The sequence below is a fragment of the Hakea prostrata genome, chromosome 11 (assembly GCF_041222555.1).
Source record: "Hakea prostrata isolate BN-2017 chromosome 11, UWA_Hpros_2, whole genome shotgun sequence".
Taxonomy (NCBI): domain Eukaryota; kingdom Viridiplantae; phylum Streptophyta; class Magnoliopsida; order Proteales; family Proteaceae; genus Hakea; species Hakea prostrata.
In genome coordinates, this window is record NC_142610.1 from 5100049 (window position 1) to 5113493 (window position 13445).

General features: G+C 36.1%; 1 protein-coding gene across 1 annotated transcript; it reads left to right on the forward strand.

Moving 5' to 3' along the window:
• The first annotated feature begins 2900 nt into the window (after window positions 1-2900).
• LOC148999713 (G-type lectin S-receptor-like serine/threonine-protein kinase At1g61370) lies at window positions 2901-8065 on the forward strand. Its single transcript, XM_089139615.1, has 7 exons — window positions 2901-4303; window positions 5639-5749; window positions 5854-6089; window positions 6179-6389; window positions 6624-6861; window positions 7061-7208; window positions 7320-8065. Exons 1-7 carry the CDS (start codon window positions 2977-2979, stop codon window positions 7617-7619), a joined length of 2571 nt encoding a protein of 856 aa, XP_088995741.1. The 5' UTR covers window positions 2901-2976; the 3' UTR covers window positions 7620-8065.
• The last annotated feature ends 5380 nt before the right edge of the window (window positions 8066-13445 follow it).

Genomic DNA, 13445 nt, shown 5'->3' on the forward strand with positions numbered 1-13445 from the left:
TGGACTTACCCCTTTGCCCAGGATCCCTACGAGAGGTAACCGGTCCTTGCCGGATCGGAGTGATGAGACTTACCCAAAGGAGGGCTGGTGTATATCTTAAAGCATGTCAGCCATTAGAGACTTGTATAGTTAGATCTTAGTAGCATTCATATTTCGCATATCATCCATATCATTTCATATGTGCATTCGTGGATTGTATTGACATATATATGAGAATTGCTTGTTCCTTACTGAGTTCGTTGGAACTCATTCCTTTCATTGTATGTATTATATAAACTGTACAGATGGTTGCACAATGTCGAAAGTTGGAGATGATTCGTATGAAAGAGCCTTCTCGTTTGAAGCTGATGTGGCACAGACAGTGATACATGAACTTGCAGAGCATGAAGCCTCCTGAAGATGAAGATTACCTAGTTTTTTATTTTGCTTCCGCTGAACTCGATATTACATTTGATTCTTGATTCTTTCCTTTGATTATTTCTTGGATATTTATCGGAGTATTTGGACTCTTGTAACCTGTTTATTAATTATTGCACTATTCTTGCTCTTGATTATCTGTATTTGTATTTATTATTATTGATAGACTAAAACCATGGATCCTGTGAGGTTCGCACCCGCGGGTCGTCGGGCGGGTAACCGGGCCTGGCGGGCGGGGTGTGACATACATGTTCGCTGAGATGAACAGAGGGAGATGTGGATGGTGGATGGAAGAGATAGAGGCCAGCTTCAATTGATCCTTGAAGTAGAACAGTCCCCGTTTTGAGATCCTTCACAAAACACGAACTTGGATGAAATTCCATATAAACATCATTATCACGTGTAAATTTACTCACTGAGAGCAAATTTTTGGTAATAGAAGGAACATGTAGCACTTTAGATAAAGTAAGAATTTTTGAAGGCGTAGATAGAGAAGCACTTCCAATATTTTTTATATGCAAACCTAAGCCATTACCAATGTGAAGTTGATCAATACCATGGTAAGGCATTGTTGTATCCATGTGGGTTACATTGGATGTAACATGATGAGTGGCACATGAGTCAGGGTACCAAGAAGGATCAAATGAAGCCGTGGGTCCTGCCAAGAAAGCTTCTGGAGAAGAATTCAGCTTGGAGGCATTGTCACCTGGTGCATAGCGAATATAACATTGCACTGCTGTATGATTAGTTTTGTTGCAAATTTGACAAGCAACCATAGGGGTAGAGAGGAGAGCTGGAAGATGTTTTGCATGTCGACCACGATTGGAGTAACCTCGAGCTCGTCCTCTGCCATAGCTGTGAAAGGGGCCACGATTTCGGTTAGTGGGTGGGGGGTTGATCTGGTGGATAGATTAACGTCTGATGAAGGCAAGTCAAGTTGTTGTCTTGTTTGATCTTTGAAGATTTCTTGATTCAACAAAAGGCCTATGAAATCATCATGGAGAAGAGGGTCAAGACAGGAGGTAATTGAGGTGGCAAAGATCCATATTCATGGCATAAGCCACGAAGCATTGTGAGGATAATATCCGCATTAAAAACTGAGTGAGCAGCGGCGGCAAGATGATTAACAATAGATTTAATCTTCTGAACATACTCGGCCATAGAAGAGTGGCCTTTGCGAATTTGCAAAAGTTGGTATTTCAATTGCATTATGTAGGCTTGAGATTGGAAGGAATAAGTCCGTTCAAGTGAATTCCAAGCAACATGGGAAGTGGTGAGACCAATGATTTGAGAAAGAGCACTTTCAGAAAGGGAGGAGATGATCAAAGATAAGATCATCTGGTCTTTGTTTGCGCCATTGAGAATATGCAATGTTAGGAATGGAGGTTGATGTGGGTGATGTGGTGGAGGGATTGGGTATGGTTTGAGGAGGAGCTGATTAGTTCCATCAACATAGCCATAAAGGTAATGTGCATGAAGTAGAGGAAGAAATTGTGATTTCCAGAGGAGATAATTGCTTCGATCAAGCTTTACAAGTAGGAGAGAAACGATATTGGTATATGAAATCAGAGAAGAAGCCACGGTAGTGGTGGAGCTGGTCTTGAGGATCGTGTAGACGGTGGTCAGAGGCTGAAAAACTAATACCAAGTTAGAATTTCGTTTGAGAGAGAATTCTTCCACACTTTGATTAGTGAGTGAGAGATGTATATTAATATTATATAAATTACAATTCAAATATTTGAATTTGAATTACAACTTGTTTACGATCAAACTCTACAACTTGTTGATACTTTAACTATAATTCAAACTCTTCTTGATCAGTTGGAGATAAGATCAAGGATAGAGCTAGTTAGGGTGAATTTGAATTTGAATTCAAAGACTTATCATTTACAACTAATTCCAGAAAAATAAAATCTCAAGCTGAATTGACAACTTGACATTAATTATATTTCTCAAATCGAGTTAGGCTCCAAAATCATTGATCCCTGCAAAAAAAGTCAGGAATACCAATCTTATCAAGAAAAATTTCTCACAAATAATAAAGAACGGAGTTGCCAAGATAGACGATTTAACCGTGAAGCTAGTCAACATCGAATATTTTTCAATGAATGAGTGTTGAATTAAACAACAGATCGAAGCAGCCGTATTCTAGATCTTCACATTAGTTTCTGGAAAGAGTGTTACTAGTATAGGTGTTTCCTGGTGATTTCCTTTACAAATATGAATGGTCCAACTTAAGACTGGGTTATATAAATTCAACTACGTCATGAGAATATAATTCCACAAATTCACCTTTGACTGAAAAAAGATATCAATCAAAAATACTGTTCTCATCCAAAGGTTGAATTTAAAAACTTTTAGATTTTATTTTATTGTTTCTTCCTTTAAAATTTGACTTCTTTAATTTGCACCACCAATCTTGGTTACAACAAGATTATTTTATTCAAATATAGTTAATGATCTCCTCGGAGGGCAAGCAACAAGATCATTAATCTGACCTATCTAGTTATGAATTCTCAATCTTATCATCTTAGTTAGCTAGGCATCAAGAGCAGCTTCATGGGCTTGATCAGCAATTCAAGAGTGAGTCTTCTTCTTTCTTCTCTTCAATTTGTTTATTTGTTTCTACTGCCAAATTGTATAGCATTAGACTCCATCACTGCAACTCAATCAATCACAGATGGAGAAACCTTAGTATCATCTGGAGATATCTTTGAATTAGGGTTCTTCAGCCCAGATAATTCTACTAGCAGATATGTAGGGATTTGGTATAAGAAGACCTCATACACACAAGTTGTCTGGGTCTTAAATGGCGAGGAGCCCATTTTGGATTTCCCTGGAAGTTTGTCCGTCAACAGTGATGGCAATCTTGTTCTTTTAGATGGGAAACAAAATATCATTTGGTATACAAATGCAACCAGTTCATCTAGTAACAGTACTGTAGCAATTCTAGATGACACTGGAAATTTTATCCTCAGAGAGAACAATTCAAATGGTTCACTTTGGGAGAGTTTTGACCATCCCTCCAACACTATGATACCAAACATGAAGCTTGGAGGTACCGATGAACTCGGAATAAGTATTACAATAACATCTTGGGTAAGTAAACATAATCCGGCACCGGGAAGTTTTTTCTTACGCCGGAGTCGGAAACCATTACAGCAAATTTATATCATGAGGGGTTCAGTTGCAAGCATCATCAATGGTTCGAATCAAGTCAAGCACTGGAACTCCGGTCAATGGGATGGCCGGAGATTCATCGGAACACAGGGAATGAGTGGAAACTACATGAATGGTATCACCTTTAGCACTGATGGTGATGGAGGAGAGTATTATACCTATACCAAAACTTCAAATTCCAACACCTCAATTTTGGTTCTTGATGATTCAGGAAATTTAGAAACAAAAGAATGGGATGAACAAAAGAAGGAATGGGTTTATGTATTGTCTGCAATCACTAGCCAATGTGATGTTTATGGAACCTGCGGACCTTTTGGGATTTGTAATAAGATGGAATCATCGATTTGTAGTTGCATGAGAGGGTTCCAACCCAAGTTCCCTGAGAAATGGAGAAACGGAAATTGGAGTGATGGGTGCGTGAGAAAAACTCCATTACAGTGTAGTTCTGGTTCCGGTACTGGTTCTGGTTCAGATGATGAAGGTTTTCTAAAATTGGAAGACGTGAAGGTGCCAGATCTTGCAGAATATTTAGAAGCTCAAGATGTGAATGACTGCAATACAAAATGCCTCAACAATTGTTCTTGTTTGGCTTTTGCATATGTTAGTGGACCTGGGTGTTTCGTTTGGAGCACGGAATTGATTGACGTTCAGCAGTTTACTTCGGATGGGCAAAACCTTTTTCTCCGGCTTCCAGCTTCAGAACTAGGTACTCCTCTCTCTCTCTCACTCAACATATTTTTAATTTCTTGAAGAGCATTAAACACCACTTGAATGTTGCATAATAATTAATGTGCAGCATCACGCAGTATACGGTCTAGATCGACATTGAGATCCATCGATCGAAATTGCGATCCATCGACTACTTGTTTCGCACAAGAATAAAGAACAACTTTTGTGAGATAAGCGATGGATTGAAATTTCGACCTTTATTTCAATCTTGACCGGTTTACAATACTGCATATACAATACACAACCCAAGCCAACTTCACACTTGTTTGAATTTTTAAAATTTTTTGAGTTGATCTAACAGCAAAAGAAAGATTATTCTTTACCCAAAAAAACTGTATGCCTCACTTTGCTAGAAAAATATATATCTTTGATTTCTGATGATTCAAGACGACGACCCAAAATTTGTGTTAGGTGTTTTAATAAAAAAATGAATAAATGGCGGTAGGTGTAAGCGTGTAATCACAAAATTTTGAATGGAGAAAAGATAGCTAGGTCTTCTCTTTGGATTTGCCTTCAGTTCAGCCACTAAATCATTTGGCGAAAATTTCGAGATTTTGATCCAATGGTCGAAACCAGGCTGCACTGAAGCAAAATCACTTCTCTTTAGCAATTTAGCAATTCATACTTTCTTACGAACCAACCTTGGTATTAGGGTACTACGGGCAAGACATTCAGCAAGTGGATGTTAGAACGCAAAGGATCTAGACTCTCAATAACCTGAAGAGTAAGTTCAATTGAAGTGTTTTTAAAAAGAGGGTCAAAGAGAAACTGACCCAGGGCTTTCTAGCTTTCTCAAAACCTCAGCTAGCTAGCCCCTTCTACTTGTGAATCTAGATCTTCTACTTCAAATTACAGACAGCTTGCTCTCTCCATCTTAGACCCTCCTTTGTGGGGGTGTGGAGGTCACCTTAGAGATAGCTCCCTAGTGGCTGAAACCCCTTTCCTGACACTCACTTCTGAACATGAAAATTGCAGAAGAAGCAACTAGGTCTGAAAGGACTGTTACCATCCCCATGGACACTTAAGAAGAAAACAAAAAAATACATGCATAAGACGAAAACTAGTTTAATGCCTGGTTGTTAGATTGGTGCCTCTATTGCGCTTATTGGTTGTTTGGCTGGACTTTTACTTTTCTTTATTCTTCCCCAAGCCCTCTCTCCCTTTGGTTAATAAAATTTTTATTCATAAAAGGGAAAATGTCAAAGCATATTCTGTAATGAAGTAAGGTTTATGAATTATTCACAATTCTAGATGATTTTTATATTAGATGAATTTATGGGTTATTAATCTATTTTCTTTCTTGAAATTGCAGACAGCCCAAAAAAACTTAGTATACTTGCTATAATATTCATTGTAGCTTCGGGAATATTCATCATAGTTGCTACTTTATATGTATGGTATCGATACAAGCAAAAGCAAAAAGGTAAAATATGTAACTTGCCTTCATCTATTTGAAAATGTTAATGATGATTGACTTGTTTAAATAAATTTCTTATGTTTATGTCCTTTTTTTATTATTGAAACCAGGGGCAAATACTTCAGACTTAGTTAAAGTCAGCAACAGTTCTCCTTCATCCTCTCTAGGTCGAAGTTTCTTTAAACATAGTTTACAGCATGTAGAAGATTCAAAAATCCAACTTTCCCACATAAACCATGAAGAAGATGAACTCCAATTATTTGAGTTTGATATGGTAAACACGGCTACAAACAACTTCTCAATTTCGAACAAAATAGGAGAAGGAGGTTTTGGCATTGTTTATAAGGTAACCTTTTGATGATCTAAAAAGATATAACTTACATTGAAAAATCTCTTTTTCGAAAACATATTTTTCTAACTTCCAATTTCCTTCAGGGTTATCTATCACCTGGACAAATTATAGCAGTCAAAAGGCTTTCAAAATCATCAGGACAAGGAATGAAAGAGTTCAAGAATGAAATTATGTTGATTTCTAAACTCCAACATAGGAACCTTGTTAAGCTTGTTGGTGTTTGCATTGAAGGAGAAGAAAAACTATTGCTTTATGAGTATTTGAGCAACAAAAGTTTGGATAAGTTCCTATTTGGTGAGTTTGTTGTTACCACTTCTTAATTTGCTGTTATGATCTTCTCCCCACCCCCAAAAAAAATTGAAAAGTTTGAAATATGCATTGTAAACTTCAAAAAGCTGTGTCCCTTTTTCCAACCAAATGGTAATTAATCATGAAAATTAAAATTTGATATTATTTTCTTGTTCAATTATAAGTTCATTGATAGTTCGACGGATTATTTAATGGCTGTAATTGATCATTGGTGATTAGACCCAATAAAGCGAGCAGATTTGAATTGGACTACACGCTTCAAGATTATCGAAGGAGTTGCCTGTGGTCTTCTTTATCTTCATCGTGATTCTAGGTTAAAAGTCATTCATCGGGATCTGAAGACAAGCAATATTCTCTTAGATGAACAGATGAATCCAAAAATTTCAGATTTCGGCATGGCAAGGATCTTCAGTGTGAGACAAGATCTGGCAAATACTAACATAGTAGTTGGAACATAGTAAGTATAAGTCAATTTAATCTAGATGAATGCATTCAATATAACTTAATCATAGGCCTCTTCAAACAATGTGTTTCCTTATTCCAATTTTTTTTTAATGGGTATATTCTCTGAAGGACAATCTTATACTATTATAAGACATTTAAAAGACTATAACCATTATAAGATGCTATGATGTGCTATTGAATGTTTTATGCAGTGGTTACATGGCACCAGAGTATGCATTGGATGGGATATTTTCTGAAAAATCAGATGTCTACAGCTTTGGAATTTTGTTACTGGAGATTGTGAGTGGTATGAAAAGTAATAGTTTTCGTGATCAAGAACATCTAAGCCTTCTAGGTTATGTAAGTCTCAATCCAGTTATTCTTCTTCTCTATTTAACTTTCAATTAAAATCTGTTTTTGATTTATTTTATCTGGAGATCATTCCATAACTAACATTTGAGAGTATTTCAGGCATGGCAATTATGGTACTCAGGAAATGGAATGCAATTGATTGATCAAACAATAGTTAATAGTTGCAATCAAGTTGAAGCTATGAGATGTATCCATATAGGGCTTCTTTGTGTGCAAGATTATGCAGTGGATCGGCCAACTATGTCTAAAGTGGTTTTCATGCTTAGCACTGAAACAACTCTTGCTCGTCCAAAAATGCCAATGTATATTCGTGATATGAATCACCTTAGTTCGAGTTCATATGCAAGTGATGTAAATTCTGTAAATGATTGTTCCATAACAGCCATACAAAGCCGATGATCAGCATACTTGTTTATGTCTTTGTTGTTTATAAATATATTATCTTTCTTTAAATTATTATCATTTTAAATTTATTTTGTCATGTTACTTGTAATCATAGAACTTAATTTCGGCGAGTTCGATGCAGCGAATTAAAAAAAGGAACGATATCGAAATTACAACCTTTCGCCGGAAAATCGGTAACATCAACTTTTTGCCGGAAATCGCCTGACATTGCTTGGACAAAACGACCTACTCACCTATCCATTACCCTGAATTTCATTATATTTCTACAGTTCTGATCCGAGAAATCCTACCGGTAGTAAAGTTCAATGACTTGATCTCCAACGGCGACGGCGAAACACCAGAAAGCCGTGATGTTTGTCTCTATGAATTTGAAGGTGGACAAGAAATCAGACAGTAGACCAACTGCCGCCATATCTTCCACAAGTGTTGCTTGGATCAGTGGATGGATCATGATCAGAAAACTTGCCCCCTTTGTAGAACCACTTTTCATACCTGATGAGTTGCAGGACGCATTCAACGAGCATCTTTGGGCTGCTTCTGGTATTCCAGATTTCTACGGCAACTACTCTTCTGTTTCAAGGATTGAGATGGCTGTAGAAGAATCTTTGGCTTCTGTAGCCTCAGCTAGCGACTGTTGTTGCTGGGAAACAAGACGACTACAGATCGGAAATCCAAAGCTTTCTCAATCTCAGGGCTATTAGGTTATCGGCTGCAAGGCTGCAACTGCAAGTGTGCTATGGCGTCGGCGAAATCTCGGCGAGATTTCGCCGTTGCCCAACGAACCAGGCGAAACGAACGAAAGATCGTTCCTTGCTTGTAATGTAAGTTATTCCAATTAAAAACTCGCATGTAATGATAAAGTTGGACAACCACTCTCCCACACACATTAACTACTATATAGCAAGCAAGGGCGGAATCAAGATTCAACATTAGAAACCGAAGAATGAAAGTCTAGATAACCTTCTCGTTGGAAAAGCACTAATGTTTTTTCGCCATACATATCATGTGGGCCCTTATAAGACCCATTGGGGGTCCCACTTCGAATTATTTTATTAAGGAATAGGCCCACATATATTTTATGGGACCCACATATATTTGAAAAAATAGTTAAATTATTGATAATGATTTTTTTTTTGACAAAATATAGATAAACTAAAACAACAATAAAAAAAATTACACGACTTCAACCCTAAAAAATTAAACACAAACAAAATTTTCTTTAGTAGGAGATGCAAACCAATTTTATTTTTTAGGTAGGACATGCAAACCAATGTTTGTTAATTATCTTACTAACTATAAACATTTTATTCATAATATAAAATCAAACAACAAAAATTACCGAAGAAATAAAGAAACAGAGAATGTAAAATCAAATAAAAAAAATAACAAAAAAAATGATAAAAAGAGAAATAGAAAGAGTACCTAATTGTCGAGAAGATTTTTTTTCCAAATTTTCCTTAACCCAAGCTTATAGAAAAGGAAAAAAATAAATGGGAAGAAAAAAGAAGATAAGAGATATGAGAAAAAAAAATAGGGAATGAAGAATTAGTTTTTAATTAGGAATGACATTTTGAATACCTAATAAGATTTTCTTTACTTTTTTAAATTTCCTTTAACCCACGTTTATAAAAAGAGAAGAAAATAAATAGGAAGAAAAGATGAGAGAGAAGAGAGGGGAGAATAAATAGGGATTTGAGGAGATAGTTTTTTAATTATGAATGACATTTATACCAATTATTTTACCTTTAAAAATTGTTCTCAATATTGAAGGGGGCCAATTAGTGATATTTGGTAATTCGATATGGAACTTTGAATACCAAAAACCAAAACCGTACCGAATTTACACGATACGATACGGTTTCGGTATTTGCAAAAACAGTTCGGTACGATTTCGGTATTAAATCGGTGCGGAGAAACGGTTCAAACACAATATCTAATGCAGTACAATTTTAGTACAAATGAACCCCATGATACTATTGTCATTAATTCATTAAGATCTTAATGAAATTACGATCAAACAATCGATAGAATTTGATATTAACAGAGACAAAGCAAGTAAATCTAAGAAGCCAATGCAGGGTTGGTGGAGTGGTAAAGATCCATAATTCTCAGTGGAGAGGTCTTGAGTTTGACCCTTGCGGACGGCATTACATTTCCAATATTAAAAAAGCACCAGTACCAAAAAAATTTTAAAAAAAAATAGGGTAAATCTAAGAAGATAAGTGAAGGGCGAAACAAAAAACTAAAAAAGGGAATTAGGGATCTGATAAAAGTAAAGTGGTTTTAATTGTAAAATTCTATTTATCTTCATTAATTTGGTATGATACGAATTTTGAACGGCCCGGTTTAGTACGGTTAAACGATTTTGGTACGCAATTAACACCCTTACATGTGGGAAGAGAAATACTGAAAAAAATAAAGAAATTAATATAACTTTTTTTAAAATGGGGTGGGAGGGTAGGGTGGGGCCTTTGGGTCCACCGCTAATAGCAAGTATGCATATTAATGGGAGAGCCCTAGCCCGAAGGAAATTCGAACTCTTAACATCTTATTGATAGATGTTAGTCAAATTTATTTTTGTGCATGCCCCTAGTACGGTTAAACGATTTTGGTACGCAATTAACACCCTTACATGTGGGAAGAGAAATTCTGAAAAAAATAAAGAAATTAAATATAACTTTTTTTAAAATGGGGTGGGAGGGTAGGGTGGGGCCTTTGGGTCCACCGCTAATAGCAAGTATGCATATTAATGGGAGAGCCCTAGCCGGAAGGAAATTCGAACTCTTAACATCTTATTGATAGATGTTAGTCAAATTTATTTTCAAAGTTTGTGCATGCCCCTTAGTATATCCAAAAGCAACATCACCTATAATGCGAATCCCCCAACCAACACTACAACAAATAAGGGCTTTTGCCACTGAAAATTACCATGCAAAAGCCCATAAACTGTAGCGAATATTTTGACCCAATGGTAACTTTCTGTTAGAGTTCCGTCGGTTAGAAAACCGTCATAAAGATTTGCGACAGAAATTGGTGGGGTCAATTCTATTATCTTTAGCCACGGTAATTGTTACCGTTGCAAATATAAGTATATGCTACAGTAGATACCGTGGCAAATAGTTACGTGTATGCCCTGTCTTTGCTTTTTTGCTACTGAAATTTTTTACCGTCCTAAAAAAGTTTTGTTTTTTTTTCTTTTTTGTAATAACATTCATAAATCTGAAAATTGTTTTGAATTTCATTGTACATTGCAAGATAGTTAGCACTATAGCAGTGACCCATGCATCCTTGAGTCTGCTGCACCACACCATCCAATGCAATTCCAAACCAGATAAACTATTTTATCACATAGACAGATGATCAACCACTGAAATTTACCATCAATTATAATCACATTAAAAAAGAAACTGTAAATAGTTAGTAGATTACAGACAAGTACATACAAAAAAGAGAAATGGAAGACCATGGATTGATGGATTTGTTCATTAAATCCCTACCGCCATGTTGCCCACATTTAGATGTCATGAGCATCAAAAGATGAGAAACACAAATTCACAATGGAAAATCAGAAGCCACTTCATTTTGTTTAATTGTGTTTTCTTGCTCAAAAAGATGTCCATAGCTCTGCAGTTTTCACCTTCAAAACACTCTCTAAAACTTTAAATGGAAGAATATCACTTATCACCACTACATTCCTGTTTGTCAAGTTTATTTGAAAAGAAGTAACTACTGTGGAGTTACAGAGACAGGTTAGCCACGTCACTACATATACAAGTTTTAGCAACTCGTACAATAAAATAAGGAAATATAAATATTATGTAAACAAAAAAATGAAGAGAAAACAATGTGACAAAACTACCCATAGTACTCCATACTTGCAGTTGAGGCAAATCATGCCTTTCAATAAATTCCACAAATCGGGAGACAACACCTGCATTGATTACCTCTTCAATGGGAGGACTGCGTTCTGCAGAGTAATCAATTATGTCAACAAACTCAACATAAACAGAGAATTAACATGAAACATCTACAAATTTCAATGCAAGAAAACATGCACCTACCAATTGATAGAAGCTTTTAGAATTGAGTGGTTGCTTCCAACTGTGAAACAGCATTATCAGACCATACTCCTTGTACCATCACAGGAAGACTTTCCAACTATTAGAGAATATAAAGAAAAAAAGGCTGCATTAGATGATTACAGAAAACTGCAGTAACAAAGAAACAGGACTTTGGAACATTATCTGTAGGTTAGATTCATATTGCAATCTGCACAACAAAATGATGCAAATGGGAAAGAACAATGAAAAATGATGTTATATGAGCTGAATTTATTATTTTATTAATGAATTAGCAGCTGAAGTCATGAAGGGCCATGAATTTACTTCAGTTTTTTTTTTCTTAACGTGAGAATTTTTTAAGAAGAATACACACCTAGGATCAGGCATTGTTGTTGTTTGGAGAGAGGAGTTATTGGAGACTCAGAAAGTGAAACTACAAAAAACATTTGATGCGAGAGTAAACTGTCCGGTTTCAAAATCTGATTACTGATTAGCCAATAAAAAGAGATAACAGAGCTAATTAGGATAAAAAATTTAAAATCCTTAAGAACAGAAAAATAAAACAAAAAGCATATCATACCAAAAATGTACAAGTAATGCATCATAAACATTTTGATGAGAATTTTGTGAAATTAGGAATAGGTTAAACAATTTTACAAACATGTCTTATGATTAGCAAACTTTACCCTAACAATGAGGGAAAAATAAAATGGCAAGCCCTATCAGTTCATTAATTTAGCTCAAAACAAAGCTCATGAGATCATTTACAACCTCATCAGCAACTCAAGGGTTGAATACGAAGGACTCACCGTTGGTTATCTGCTGCAATCACCGGCAACTCAAGGGTTGAATACAATAGTTAGCCTTTTTACCTCAGTATCCCGTATCCGTAGCAAAAGGTTCGTTGCAATTGGCATTTTTTCTTGTAGTGGTTGTTAATTTAGATGGGTTGGTGAAGGAAGATAGCAGCCAGTACAAAGCTATTGGCTATGACTCTCATGGAAGGTTAGTTTTTGCGGTGACTGGAGGTACTCTAGTGACCAATTCTTGTATAAGTTGCAAGGTACCTTATGTGGTATTCAGGAACCCAGGAGGTGTGGGGCAAATAGTTTGTTGGATCGATTGGATTCCACAGTGTATGTTTGCTTGATCTCGGGAATATTCAACCTCTTTGGTATCTGGACGACATCAAGAGAGTCTCCTCAAGCTTTAATCATTGCTTTTTCCCCGTCATGTTAGGGAGACCAACTGGTGCACTGATCACTTAGCCAACCTGAAACCAGTTTCTCTAGAAGTTCGGTTGGATCCTAGGTGTTTACCTCAGCCCTTCACAAGAAGTGGTTGTTGGAAGGGGCTTTATATGTAAATTATCTATATTTTATATTTCTTATAATATATGTTGCCAACATGGTTCACTGTATATCGCGACACGACTCCCCAGTGACACGATATTTATCATATGTCGGCGATATATCGTCGACAAGTCAATATATCGCCGATGTCCATTGGCAACAATATGTGAAGTATGAGCCATACTCAACATAATTGTATAATGAATTGTACACTTTAATACATCTCTTTACTAATTGTGTATTTGTGTTCTCTTTGCATATTTACATTAGTTTATATGAATTTTTCAAACTTTCAGTTTTGCCCGCATATAGCCGGACATGTGCTAATTATAAACTTTAGGTTATGTGATGTTTTAGGTCAAAATAATACCCTCAATGTGTTTATTGACCTCAAATTAGATTACATG

What these genes read in the sequence shown, in the direction of transcription:
- LOC148999713 (XM_089139615.1), top strand. Translation starts at nt 2,977, where the DNA reads ATGGGCTTGATCAGCAATTCAAGAGTGAGTCTTCTTCTTTCTTCTCTT. An exon ending in GTTTTGGCATTGTTTATAAG is followed by an intron (nt 6,090 to 6,178) that starts GTAACCTTTTGA and finishes AATTTCCTTCAG; the next exon opens with GGTTATCTATCACCTGGACA. An exon ending in AACATAGTAGTTGGAACATA is followed by an intron (nt 6,862 to 7,060) that starts GTAAGTATAAGT and finishes TGTTTTATGCAG; the next exon opens with TGGTTACATGGCACCAGAGT.